Genomic DNA, 13195 nt, shown 5'->3' on the forward strand with positions numbered 1-13195 from the left:
TCTACTACCAAAAGCAGGTCCTCCACTCCAAATCCCATAAGCCTTTACACTGGCTGCCCCAGAGCGAGCTATAGAGTTCTTCCTGGTGCTGCCGAATTCCACAGCTGACCAGCTAGAGAAGCCCTGGCCCCCACCATAAAGTGTCTTATAGACTTGTCTGATCATGGTGAGGAACCTGGTGACAGGAAAATGAGCAAAGCAATCGGGGATACTAAGATTCGGCAGAAGAAAGCAGAGGAATAAAGGTCTGGGGAGAGTGAGTCCTTTTATATGCATTTGACCAAGAGGCAGGGCTCAAGGAAGGGACAGATAATTCATTCCAAAAGCTGTGTTCCTAGCCACAAAGCACACCTTGAAGCTAAGCGAATGTCTAAGTGGCAGGCTTGCCTGGCAGGGCTCCACCCCCATGCAGAGATAATTCATCCCAAAAGCTTGTGTTCCCAGCCACAAAGCACACCTTGAAGCTAAGCAAATGTCCAAGTGGCAGGCTTGCCTGGCAGGACCCCACCCCATGTACAGCACTTCTCAGTTTAACAACACAGGGCCAAGGGGCCCTTGAGCTGGAACCAGGGAATCTGCTTTGGTCTGTCTACCCACCAGAGCAGAGCTCGGCTCGGGGAAGGTGAATTCAAAGAGTAATGGGAGCTCCAGCTCCCTGAGTAAGGAAGGTTGTAGAGCCCACTCTGTCCTGGAGACTGGGATCCATTAACAGTGACACCACTTACGCCAGTCAGGACATGACTGCTGTGTGTCCACAGTGTGCCTGGCTTTGTGCTGAACTTGGAGACAAAATACTAACCCTGCCACTTCTCTTTCCTAAAGTCAAAGTGGAGAACCAGAATCATATATTTGACCCCGGCTCTCCCTCCTCCCAGCCTCAGTGCAGAAGGCAGGAGCTGTGTGGCTTGTAACCCTCTTCTAAGGACAAAAACTTCGACATACACAGATCTCTACATTGTTTAGACCTTGGCAAAACTCAACACTCCAAATATATGTTTGTTTTACTTACTTCCCAAAAAAAAAAAATAGGCAATTACAGACATCACTCGGGGTTTTTCTAAGCTTCCTATCTTGTTCCTTGTGTTATGTCATTCTCCTGGAGTCAATAAAAGTCTCAGAATCAGGAAATATCAATTAATTCAACAACAACAAAAAAAATCAGGGCCAAAACATAGGAAAACCCTGCTTGTGTAAGTTCATGTATCAGGGGACGACAGTAGAAAAATGCACATGACGCATCCACCAGGGAGTAGCAATGCTATGGCAGGGAAAGGCATGCTAGCACTCTTTAGAGGCCGCAACAAGAGGGTCATGAATTCTAGGTCAGTATGGGTTACATAGCAATACCTTGTCTAAAGGAAAGTGAAGGAGGAAGACAAGGAGAGGGAAGACAAGGAGAAGGGAGATCAGTGAGAGGAAGAGGAGGAGGGGAAAGGAGAGAGAAAAAGAAAATAAGAGGAAGAAGCAGAAGACACAGGAGAAGAAGAAGAAGAAGAAGAAGAAGAAGAAGAAGAAGAAGAAGAAGAAGAAGAAGAAGAAGAAGAAGAAGAAGAAGAAGAAGAAAAAGAGGAGGAGGAGGAGGAGGAAGAGGAGGAGGAGGAGGAGGAGGAGAAGGAAGAAGAAGAAGAGGAGGAGGAGGAAGAAGAAGAAGAAGAAGAAGAAGAAGAAGAAGAAGAAGAAGAAGAAGAAGAAGAAGAAGAAGAAGAAGAAGAAGCAGCAGCAGCAGCAGCAGCTATGGAAGAAGTGTTAGGGTGGTAAAGAGTGCCTGTTGCCCTTGCAGAGGACTCAGATTAAGTTTTCAGCACCACATGGTGGCTCATAGCTGAACATAGCTCAAGTTCAGAGGATCCTACTTCCATCATCTGATCTTCATAGGCACCAGGCATGCACATGGTACCACACGTACAAGCAGACAAAACATTCATCCACATAAATAAATCTACAAAGGAAGAAGGAGAAGTATGCTAAGGACACTATTTCATGGAGTTGTCTTGTGGAGCTGTCCAGTAAATGCAGTGAGGAGCAAGCATCCAGAAGAAAGGAACCGCAAAACATAGAAATCCATGAGTGCCCTGGGGTGGAGCTGTGGAGAATGTCTGAAGGGCCAACAGCCGAAGCCTTGAGAGTGGGCAGCAGGCCTCTAGGATAAGATCTGAGTAGCTGGGAGGCAAGTCACACAGAGCCACATGAAGCTGGCTTTTTCACTGAGCGGGAAGCCACTGAGGTTAAGCCAAAGAGACATGAATAAGGCATAAGCTGGCATTAAAGGATTCACTCGACAGACTACAGGGATCAAGGGGAAGAGGTGAGAGCCGCTCCCCTCCTTCCAGTCTTATTCTGCAAAACTGACTTCCACCGCCTCCTGCAGGGATGAGCTGGGAGAGCTACACAAAAAGTGTTCGGAGTTCCCTGTGTTAAGGCCATTGCCCTGAGCTGGAGACTGCCTGGGTGAGGTCCCTGTGATTGAAGGTGTGCGGAGTCTGGAATCCCAGCAGACCTTGCCCCTGAGGAGTTCCTCAACAGCAGAAACACAGCCTTGCCCTTGCAGGAAGTTTGGGAAAGACCTTAGGAACCTATTAGCTACATTGGTGAAACAAAAAGGAAGGAGGAGGTAGAAAGACCTTGATGCAATCATTCAACCTGGAGAAGAGGGATTTAAAAGAAAATCTACATTTATTTTTTTCATGAATTATTTGTAATGATCTGTCTCTACTACAGAACTGAGGGAGAGGGGATTTAGCTGAACCTAACATGGAAGATGTGAGTGTTGTTGGAAGCACTCCAGTAGCCACGGTCACTGGTGTAGTCTAAAGAGATTAAAAACAGCTATCGTGATGGTTTCTAGTATCTAGATGGTACTGGAAATGTTAAAATATTGTGAAGAACAAGGAACACTTCTGTTAGGAGACAAGGGGTGACACACCTCTTAATCCAGAGAGTGAACAAGAGTGGAAAAGAGACAAAGAGAGCGGTCACAGGCTCAGGTGACAGCTGCAGGGGAGAGGTGCTCGTGCTAAAGCAGGACCTGGGCCCCCAGGCCAGCCCGTGGAGCCCTCCGCCTCTCTCTCTGAGCTTACTTATTCGGACTCCTTGGTCTGAGCTTTAGTCTTAGGACATAAGTCCAAGCCTCAGACACATAGGACAATCAGCCAACTTAGAGTCCTCGGCAGCCTGGCTTCTGTCCTTGTCCCTCATCTCCAGGAGCACTAAGCTGATTTCACAGGGCTTAGTCGCGCTCTGCCCTGAGCCACGTCTGGAAGCCTTCACTCTGGTCTTCCTGCTGCTGGGAAGCCCTTCATCCTTGGGCCCTTCCCCAGCTCCAGGTTCACACTCCTTTTACCTGGCCCCTTCCTTGGCTTCTATATGTAGACAAAAGTCACTTCCTCCAAGAGTCTTCCTTGAATCCCTTCTCCATGGTGATATCTACCATGGCTCTCAATACCCTCTTAAATTCTGGAACTCCCAAAGTCATGCTCCATACTCAGCCTCATCTGTCATGAGCGTCTGCCCCTGGGGCCAACGAACCAACCCAGAAAGGGCATTCACAGGTTGCATCACCAAGGGAAGCCTCTGTCCCCTGGAGCCCATGGGTCCTGCATCAAACAAGGGGAGAGATGCTGTCACCTGCCAGGGCACTGCTCAGAGAAAGGATTATATTCAGAAATTCACCCAGAGAAGCCTAAAGGAGGCCCAGAGCTGGTGTTCCGCACAGTGCAGCCCATCCACAGACTTCCTGAAGAAGAGGCTTCCCTGGGAGTCCTGGGAGTCCTGGGAGTCCCTGAGAATCTTGCTGGGAGAGCACTTACCCATCCCTGACACTCTGGCCCTTAAATACTGTCTCCTGTGTGACGCTTTCTGGTGTTTCCAAGCCCTCTTCCAAGATGGGAAGTCATCTCACTTTCGCTTGGACAGCCATTATTTTGGTTGGTAGCTCCCAACGGCATTCGACTGTTTGGCCACCAAGTCACTGAGATATAGATATGACGATCTGTACCAAAACCTGCCCAGAGACTCATCTCATCCCTTTTGTATTGGGATCCCCAGTGCCCAGCAGTGGCTGGGCATTCAGACAATGGCCGTTTGTTGGGTCATTCCATCACCATCTATTAAACAGCCACTAAAAGGCAAACATGCAGAAATGGACATCACGATGAATCCAAGCAGGGCTTCCGGGCTGCTTGCTGAAATAATGAACGGATGAGGGGGTGAATGGGTGGATAGATGGGTGGTTGGCAGGTGGCAGTCAAAAGCGTTTCTCAGAGGCCTAGTGCGGTGGTGCACACCTTCAATTCCAACACTCAGAGGCAGAGGCAGGTGGGTCTCTGAATTCAAGGTCAGCCTGGGTTACAGAGTTCCAGGACAGTCAGATCTACACAGAGAAACCCTGTCTTGAACAGAATTAAGATAAAAATAAACCAAAACGTTTTATGGAGAGCTTCTGCCTATCTTTATCTTTGACTTCTCCTTTGAATCATCAAGCATCAACTCTGTAACAATGCCGCTCGGTGCAGGTGCAGGATATGAGGTCAGGCCTGGGTCCTGGGCGTCCAGCCCCCACCAAGGCTTCCTGGCCACACCCCTGTCCTCACAGGCTTCCTTCACGGATCGAGTTCATTCCCAAATTTAACTTGCCGAAGGCTCTGAATAGGCGCCATGGTCTCCTCCCCTTGGCAGCCCCATTCCCTGGCTAGGCTTCAGGACTGCTGAGAACAGAACAAATTCACGGGGTTTTTTCCTTCTTCCTTTCTTCCTTTTATTCTTTCTCTGGTTTTGTTACTGTTGTTTGTTTGTTGTGTGTTTGGGTTTGTTGGTTGGTTGGTTTTTGAGACCAGGTCTTTCTATGTAGCCTGGGACCTTCAACGCGGTGTCTTCTCAGCTTCCTCAGCATAGAGATTACAGTATGTACCACCACTGCAGCTTGTCCGTCCTCTCTTATGAAAGGCAGGGGTCTTGTATAAACAGAACACTAAGACTCTCACAGCCAGTGTGGCCTCTTCGTGTAGCCACACTGACCCTAAGACACACTTGCATACATCTCATCTATAGCTGCCTCGGTGGGCTAGAGAACGAGCTGCCCCTGCAGAGACCAGGCAGACCGGGAGCCCACTGGTGTCCACCCCCACGCTCCCCTTGAACAGCAGCATGAGGAGAAGGGCTAGAGTAGCCTGTGGTCTTCTGGTAGGTGAGTCGGAGCTTTGCCCACACTCTCAACCCTTAACCCTGCTCCTCACCCCAGAAACTCAAAAAAGAGCTGAGCTGGCATTTTCCCAGGGACAGGGTACAATGGAGGAAGAAATGGAAGGCACTCAGCAGGCTCACGGGCTGCAGAGGCTTCCTGCTCTGACACATGACACATCGGGCAGGAGGCCCAGGACAGACAATGGAGAGATCAGGGCTGGGTGACAGAAGTCAGTGCTCTCTGGGCCAGGAACCTCTCCCAAGAACTAGGCCCAGATTAATGCTCTCTGCGCTGTTAGGTCAGAGTTCAAGGGAAAAGGTGATACTTGCCGTCGGACGGATTGGGTAAGGGGAGCTGTGTACTCTGTCTTTTGAGGAAGGGGGAGGAAGCGTTGTTCTAGATCCAGAACTGAAGCACAATGTTCTCAAAGGCTGCATCAAGCCCTCTCCTCAAACTGCCCTCTCCCCCTGCAGCAGCACACCCAAAAGAATCTCCAGGGACACCCCAATCAAGAAGTGTCCCCCTTCCTTGTCCTTCACCATCTCCCCTCCTCTCAGGGACAGCAGCCCAGACTGAAGCCCGATTAGCCCAAGGAAGTGGAGACTTGAGCAAAGACTTCCAGTTCTGGAAGAATGTGCCTGCTCTCCTCAACCCAACACTCGTGACCTTGTTGGTTCTCAGGACAGGTTCCTGAAAGCCTCTCAGGTCCATTGAGATCCCAAACATAGGACTATACAACACAGGAAAGCCTCTGGCTGGAATGTGCCTCAGAGAACACACCAGGCATATTGCAGGCTTTGTGTTGGATCCCAGACCAGCAAACAAACACTAAAGAGTTCTTGTTAGACACTGAGTCCATGCTACTCCCTACGCTTTGTGTTCTGCATACAGCAAAGGCACTGAACTATCAGATGCCCTGTGTACTCCCGGCTCAGCCTGTTCCTCCAGGTTGACCCCAGGCTCCACACTGAGACATCCTGCCCCAGGTTACCATGTATCAACCATCGTTCATATAGTTCCCCTGCCCTCTGGGCAGCCTCTGGGTCCACATCCTCTATCTCTGACAGCATGCCTTTCTGTGTCTTGGAAATGGGGATCTGAGAAAGTGGGAATCTGTACAGACAGATCCTCAGGTCTTTACTTAAAGTATCTGAGCAAATGGGCATCTGGAGCCTTCTCCATAGGACACAAGACCAGTTACTCGGAATGAATGATGAAAGCTCTTTATTGGGGATGAGTAGCGAGATGAGCCGGGCTGAACGAGACACCAAGTAGTCTTTGCTCTAACCTCGCAGAGCCCATTGCTGCCGGGTGGTGGAGAATGAGCAGAGTTGTAGCAGGGAGAAGTCCAGAATCTGGGGGAGGGGGTGTGACTGGAGGGGCCGCATGTGGCCCTGAAGGAGCTCCTGGTCTTCATTCCCTCTGTCCATTGGGGTGAAATCAGACACCCCTCCTATCGCAGGGGGCGGTTACCAGGCCCAAATTGAGAAGAAGCTACCAAGCTCCAAAAGGGCCACACCATAACCAAGAAGATCATCCTGGAACGGAGGGACCAGGGCAGAGAGAAGAAGACACTGACGAGAAGAGCACTGGGAAGGAAGAGTGGGGGTGAGTGAAGGAAGCAGGAGACACCAACAATGGCCGACCCTGCCAGGTTCTCTTCTATCGCTGGGATCTCTTGGTCACAGTGGTGGTAGAGGTAATCTTGGTACCAGAACTTCCATAGGAACCACCACCAAATCCAAAGCCACTTCCGGAACCGGAACCAGAGCCAAAACCACCCCCCAGGCCAAGGCCGATGCCAGCGCTGCCGCCGATGCCAGCACTACCACCAATGCTGGCACTGCCACCAACTACCGCTGGAAGGAGAGACAAAGTACACAGTTATTCTCAATTCCAGCAGTCCCCAGTGCAGACCCAGAGGAGTAGATGGCATGGTGCAGAAGGTACTTACAGATGCTCACGGCACTCTGGCATTCTCCAGACATCCTGGTGGGGAGAAAGAGCCATGAGCCATGCAGGACAGAATCCCACTTCCTTCAACACATAGATATTGTGTGCTTATCTCAGCCTTAAGCAATCACATACTAACACTTGAGTGTCAGCCTATGCTCTGCTGGTTGGTCAGTAAGTACCAGCACCGCACTGAAGCAAGAATCCTGCTGAGTCACCCAAACCTAAGCCGCCCCCACCGGCTCTCCTCACCGGCACTCCTCGCCCTCCAGCAGCTTGCGGTAGGTGGCGATCTCCACGTCCAGAGCCAGTTTGACGTTCATGAGAGCCTGGTAGTCACGCAGCAGCCGGGCCAGGTCCTCCTTGGCCTTCTGCAGGGCGCCTTCCAGCTCTGTACGTTTGCTGTAGGCATCTTTGAGGGCCAGCTCCCCACGCTGCTCTGCATCAGCCACAGATGCCTGCAGAGTCTGGCACTGTGGACAGGGACATTGATGGGCAACATCAGTTCCCTACTTTAGAGAACTTCATGCCTATTTCTTCTCCTGGGTCGGCTTCCCTTAGTTAAGATGATAGAATTCTGTTCATTCTTCTCCACACATTTTCTGACCCAAGAGTCCCATTTCTAACTTAGGGGCTGGGGGGCAGGACAAATGCCTTTAATGTCAGCACTTAGGAGGCAGAGGCAAGCGATCTCTGAGTTGGAGGCTAGCCTGGTCTACAGAGGAAGTTCCAGGACAGCCAGGGCTACACAGAGAAACCCCGTCTAAGAAAGAGAAAAAAAAAAGAATCCCTTTCCTTCCAGATAGAACACATCCATGTAGGCATGAAACATGACCACAGATCTCACCCATAACCTCACCAGACCAACAAAATAAAGATACATAAATCTAGGGAAGACTAGTCAGAAGCCTTGTGTTTAGGTTGCCAAATCACATTAAACAAAACATGCTGCGGAGATCTGTGTGGTTGGTATCATGAGGTACAAAGGCCCTGTAGACAAGCCTGGAATCTGCCAGCCTAGTGCTTTATCTGCTCGGCCCCCATAAAGGCACCCACACCCACCTGCTTCTTGATGTTCTCAATCTCTGCCCGCAGCCTCTGGATCATCCTGTTGAGTTCTGAGATCTCATTCTTGGTGCTCCTCAGGTTATCCCCTTGTTGGTCAGCTGAGATCTGGAGCTGCTGAACCTGATACCCAAGGGAACAGGCTCTGAGGTTTGGTTTACAGCAGACCCAGTGAGGATAACCACAGGTGGAAAGGTGGCACCAAAGGAGATCCCAGGTCAAACAAGGATCAGTGGTACCCAGCGGACCCACTCATCTCACACACATACCTTGATCTGGTACCAGGACTCGACCTCAGCCTTGCTCCTCTGGGCAATCTCCTCATACTGGGCTCGGACCTCAGCAATGATGCCATCCAGGTCCAGGTTCCGGTTGTTATCCATGGACAGCACCACGGATGTGTCTGAGACATGTGTCTGCATCTGGGACAGCTCCTACAAGACCCCATGACTCACATCAGACCTTAGGAGAGTCAGTCTCCCCTGACCTCTGGCTGCATCCTCCCATTTCCATGGGAAATGGGACTGTGAAACGGGTCAGATAGGAAGCAGAGTTAATAGCAGGGGCGTTATGTGTTGGGTGGAAGGCAATCGAATGGAAACATGGTGGGTAGCAATGACTTCCCCATGCAACCTCCAGCTCTCAGTTCTCTTCTAGCCATCGGGTCCTGAGAAACTCTCCACTGAGTCTCTCACGCCAGTCTTTTCTCTCTATGACCTTGCCAAGAACCCACCGCCTTGACATAAATTGTTGGAATATATTAAAAACCATGACTTCCGACACACAGCCTCACTGATAGGGGTTGTCTTCCTTTAGATGGAGGACAGAGGACTCACCGCTTCATAAAGGACCCTCAGGAAGTTGATCTCATCCTTAAGGCTGTCCACCTTGGCCTCTAAATCGACCTTGATCATGTAGGCAGCGTCCACATCCTACAGAGGGAGAAGAGGAGAAAAAGGAAGAGATGAAGAGGGAGGAAAGGAAATAAGGAGAAGGAATTCCTGTGGATCGACACCCCCAGGAGCCCTTTATAGCTCTTTATAGCAAAGGTAGGGGAATCATTTGACGTGCTCTGCCATTAAAGCCAACAGAATATGTGAAGTTCACTGTCTAGATGGGATTTCCTCACACACTCACTCCCTTTTAGATCTCACACCATTACCCACTTCCTTTGGTACCACAATCACAGGCAGAGCCAAGGAAGATAAAGACAGGCAGAGATGGGCTAAACACAGGACTTAAACCAAGGGCCACTTCCAACAGAAGGGCTACAAGATCTTCCTTCGTCCTTCCTGGCTTACTTTCTTGAGGACCACAAAGTCGTTCTCTGCAGCTGTACGCTTGTTGATCTCATCTTCATACCTGGGGTGAGGACAGGAAGACAAAGACCACCATGAGCCTTTTCCCAAGGCCTTCTGCTTGTTCCCAACAAGTTTGGAAACCCCCAGATCATGAGCAGCATGCAAGCGTACGGCCACAGCCTTGGCCCCGGTTTATTCAAAGGCATAAAAACAAACATCCGAAAGAGTGTTTTCAGGGGACAAGATGTGAGGGGAACCTCAGCACAGTGACAAGATTAGATCACTGGAAAAACTGTCATGATTCTAAATTCTAGGCAAACACTCCAGTTTTCTTTTCCTGGTGTGTGAATGTGTTCATTTACTCAGCCCCATCCTACAGAGAGCAAAAGTGAAGCTTCTGTGTATTGTTTGTGTCCACAGTATGTCCTAACTTCTCTCTCCCTACTCCCCACTTAATTCAATTCTCATCAGTCATAAGGTAAGAATTCTACCCCTACTAAAGACTAAAAAAGCCAAAGCTCATAGATTTTAAGAAACTCATCCAAGGTCACACACAAACACAAACACATGCACACATCCCACACACAGCACATACATACATACATACATGCATACACACATAAACACAAATCAGTATTCAGTTGGCTCTTTCCAATCTATGTAACAATCTATATTCCAATCTATGGCCAAGCTAATACTGCTATTGACCCATTTTGTTTCTGAATCTCTTTGTACCCAGCAAACCCAGGAACCTAAACCTGTTACTGACTAAGGCCTCTGCCTGTGAAAACATGGTCATTTGGATCATGAAGAGGAGCCTGGATTCAGGCCAGCCCTCCTGCTCTCCACGTACTTGGCCTTGAAGTCCTCCACACTGTCCTGCATGATCTTCAGCTCTGACTGTAGGCGCCCTTTGTCATTGGTCAAAGAGTCCAGGTGTTTCCTCAGGGCACTGATGTAAGTCTCAAAGAAAGAATCCAGGTTTCTTGGGGAGGTGATGGTTGTCTGCTGCTGGAGGAGGTTCCATTTGGTCTCCAGGACCTTGTTCTGCTGCTCTAGAAATCGCACCTGTGTTGAGAAAAAAAGGCACAAACCGCTAGTAAGGGCCAGGCACTTCCGCAGGAGGGTATCTGAGGCTGGCACCAACCTAGGTGGTTCAGGCAGCCAGACCACCTAAGAGTCACCCAGCTTGGGCCACCACATAGCAAGCCTAGGGCACCGTCATGACAAGCATGCTACTGGGCCCATCATTGCCTGAAGGATGCATAGCTTGGAGAACACAGTGTAGGGTTGATGCAGGTACAGCAGGTGCAGCTTTCTAACCACAGCAGACCAGGGTTGCAGGGTTAGGGAACAGAAGTGTCTGTGAAAAATTCAAATCAAATGAGACCAGGAGGTGCTGAGAAAGCACAGTTAGTGGCAGATGCTTGCGTTCAGTGGATCCTGACCCACAGTGAAGAACAGACACACTCACTAAAGACTTTGAAAACAAGCCAAGCACGGTGGTGTGCCTGTGTGATCCAGCACTCAGGAGGTTGAGGCAGGAGGACAATGAGTTTGAGTGTAGTGAGAGCTACGCAGAAAACCCATGTCTCCGGAATCTGTACACGACCAAGTTCATACATGTTCTGAGACTTAGTTAGAATCCACCCTGATGAGGACTTCCTGGAACCTTCTCTCTCTCTAAAGCACCTAGCCAGGCCCGCCAGAGAGAGGCCTAGCAGAGCATCCCCATGGTACGCACAAGGAACAAGAGTTCCACCTTCTGAAAGGTGAGCTGAGAAGACATGTGGAAAGGGGACACCAAGAGCCTCCGTGTGACACTCGAGCTGTGTCCCTGGCCTCCGCCAGCCGCTGTAGGCCTATCTGAGCTAGCAGCAAGAGCAAGTGGGCACACACATTCTCTTGCCTCAAACACCTAAAGGAACCAAAACCTTGATGCCACAGCCATTCGGAACAACCCGGGCAGGAGCACCACACTGGTCCCTGGCCATAGATCTCTGAGTAACCAGACTCCATTTGAGTCTACACAACGGGATCTCCAGATCTTGCATGAAAGTGGAAGCTGGACTAGAGAAAGCAAAGAGCATCCCCTCAGCACTTGAAGCAGCCTCAGACACAAGAAGTTTCTCCTGGAGACAAAAATGAGTACAAGATGACCTCCTGGCTCAGACTCACTCCCGCCACCCTAGCTCGTGGCAGGCTCACTCGCCTTGTCAATAAAGGAAGCAAACTTGTTGTTGAGGGTCTTGATCTGCTCACGCTCGGCCGTGCGGACTCTCTGGATCTCTGGGTCAATCTCCACCTGAAGAGGTGTCAGCAGGCTCTGGTTGATGGTGACTTCCTGAATACCTCCAGCAGGACAGGCAGGGAAGCCAGGACCACCTCGACCATTGAAGGAACCTCCAAAACCACCGCCAAAGCCACCAGCACCAAACCCGGAACCGAAACCTCCAACACCGAAGCCTCCAGCACCACCATAGCCTCCGCCTTGGCAGGACCCAGCCACGCTCATGGAGATACTCTTGTGACCCCCAAGGTTGTAGAGACTCCTGCTGCCGAAGCCCCCAGAAGAGCATCGACCTGCACCCCCAGACATGGAGGCCGAGCTGAAGGCCACCCGCTTGACCCCACTGGCAACGGCTGAGCCACTGCTAAAGCCCCGAGAGATTCCGCGGACACTTTGCTGTCTGGCAATCATGGCTGAGAGAGTAGGCAGCTGCGATGAGTGTAGACAAGAAGCGAAGCAAAAGCCAGGCTGTGAATGTCAGAGCCCTTGGCCCTTGGAGCTTATATGTGCTGGAGCAACAGGGCTTGGTTTCAGGGGCATAAAGGGAAAAATCCGAAACATCCCTGGGCTGGGCCGTTGGCACAGGCCCATCTTTCTTGCACCTGTTGAGCATGTCACTAAACACACCTTCAGAAGTCACTGGGAGGGCACGGCTTATGGTTCCATCCCCTCCCTGGGCCAGTGCCCCAGGGCATCCTGCACCACAGCCCACCTGGCTCAGCCCTGCAAAGCCCCACTGCCCTTCCACCTTCCTGGCCAGCTCCACAGACTCCGGAACCTGAGAACCTGGGTTCCAGGGCACAGCCTGCCACTGTCAGACTATCCACCCTGACCCGAGCAAGCCTCCCTCTGAGCTCAGCCTCAGTACTTGTAAAATGGAAAGGCAAATATTTACATTTCCTCTCAAGACAAGTGAGATCGCATCGTGGAAGGGCGCTCTGTAAGCTGTCACAGGCAGCTTTCGGAGTCTGTAGCCATCGTTCTTATCCTCCATGTATCCTTGGCCCTGCGTTCACCTAGGAAACGAAGTTTTCCTCTTACAGTTCCAGCCTGGTAGCCTGTCCAAGCAAGACCCAAAGGAGCTCCTGTCTGGGATTTCACCGTGTGGCCTACGACCACCCTGGGGTTCACTGGGCTTCCCCAGAGCATAGCATGTTTGGATTTTCCACTGTAATCCCAGAATTCTGGAAAGAAGTTGCCAACATTCTTGATTCTGGGGACCGTTTTGGCAGAATGGTGATATGGCAGATGGTCCCCTCCTTTCAGGCAGGTGCAAACTGCAAAATCCTAGCTTTACTCCTAGAACCTGGATTCCTTCTAATTGACCTGTATCCGACTATATTCATTTCTAACTAGTGATGCAGCCTAGGGCGGTCACCGGACCCTCTGAGCCCAGCCAACTCGTAT

At 50.6% G+C, this 13195-nt stretch overlaps 1 protein-coding gene across 1 annotated transcript; it reads right to left on the reverse strand.

The window, feature by feature from the left end:
* Nucleotides 1-6386: 6386 nt before the first annotated feature.
* On the reverse strand, nucleotides 6387-12427 carry Krt4 (keratin 4). The gene is made up of 9 exons (XM_048449604.3): nucleotides 11711-12427; nucleotides 10352-10566; nucleotides 9499-9559; nucleotides 9034-9129; nucleotides 8467-8631; nucleotides 8195-8320; nucleotides 7385-7605; nucleotides 7134-7168; nucleotides 6387-7038 (listed from the first exon to the last, which is right to left on the reverse strand). Exons 1-9 carry the CDS (start codon nucleotides 12197-12199, stop codon nucleotides 6842-6844), a joined length of 1605 nt encoding a protein of 534 aa, XP_048305561.3. The 5' UTR covers nucleotides 12200-12427; the 3' UTR covers nucleotides 6387-6841.
* Nucleotides 12428-13195: the final 768 nt, after the last annotated feature.

Source organism: Myodes glareolus, chromosome 19 (assembly GCF_982192425.1).
Source record: "Myodes glareolus chromosome 19, mMyoGla1.1, whole genome shotgun sequence".
NCBI classification, from domain to species: Eukaryota; Metazoa; Chordata; class Mammalia; order Rodentia; family Cricetidae; genus Myodes; species Myodes glareolus.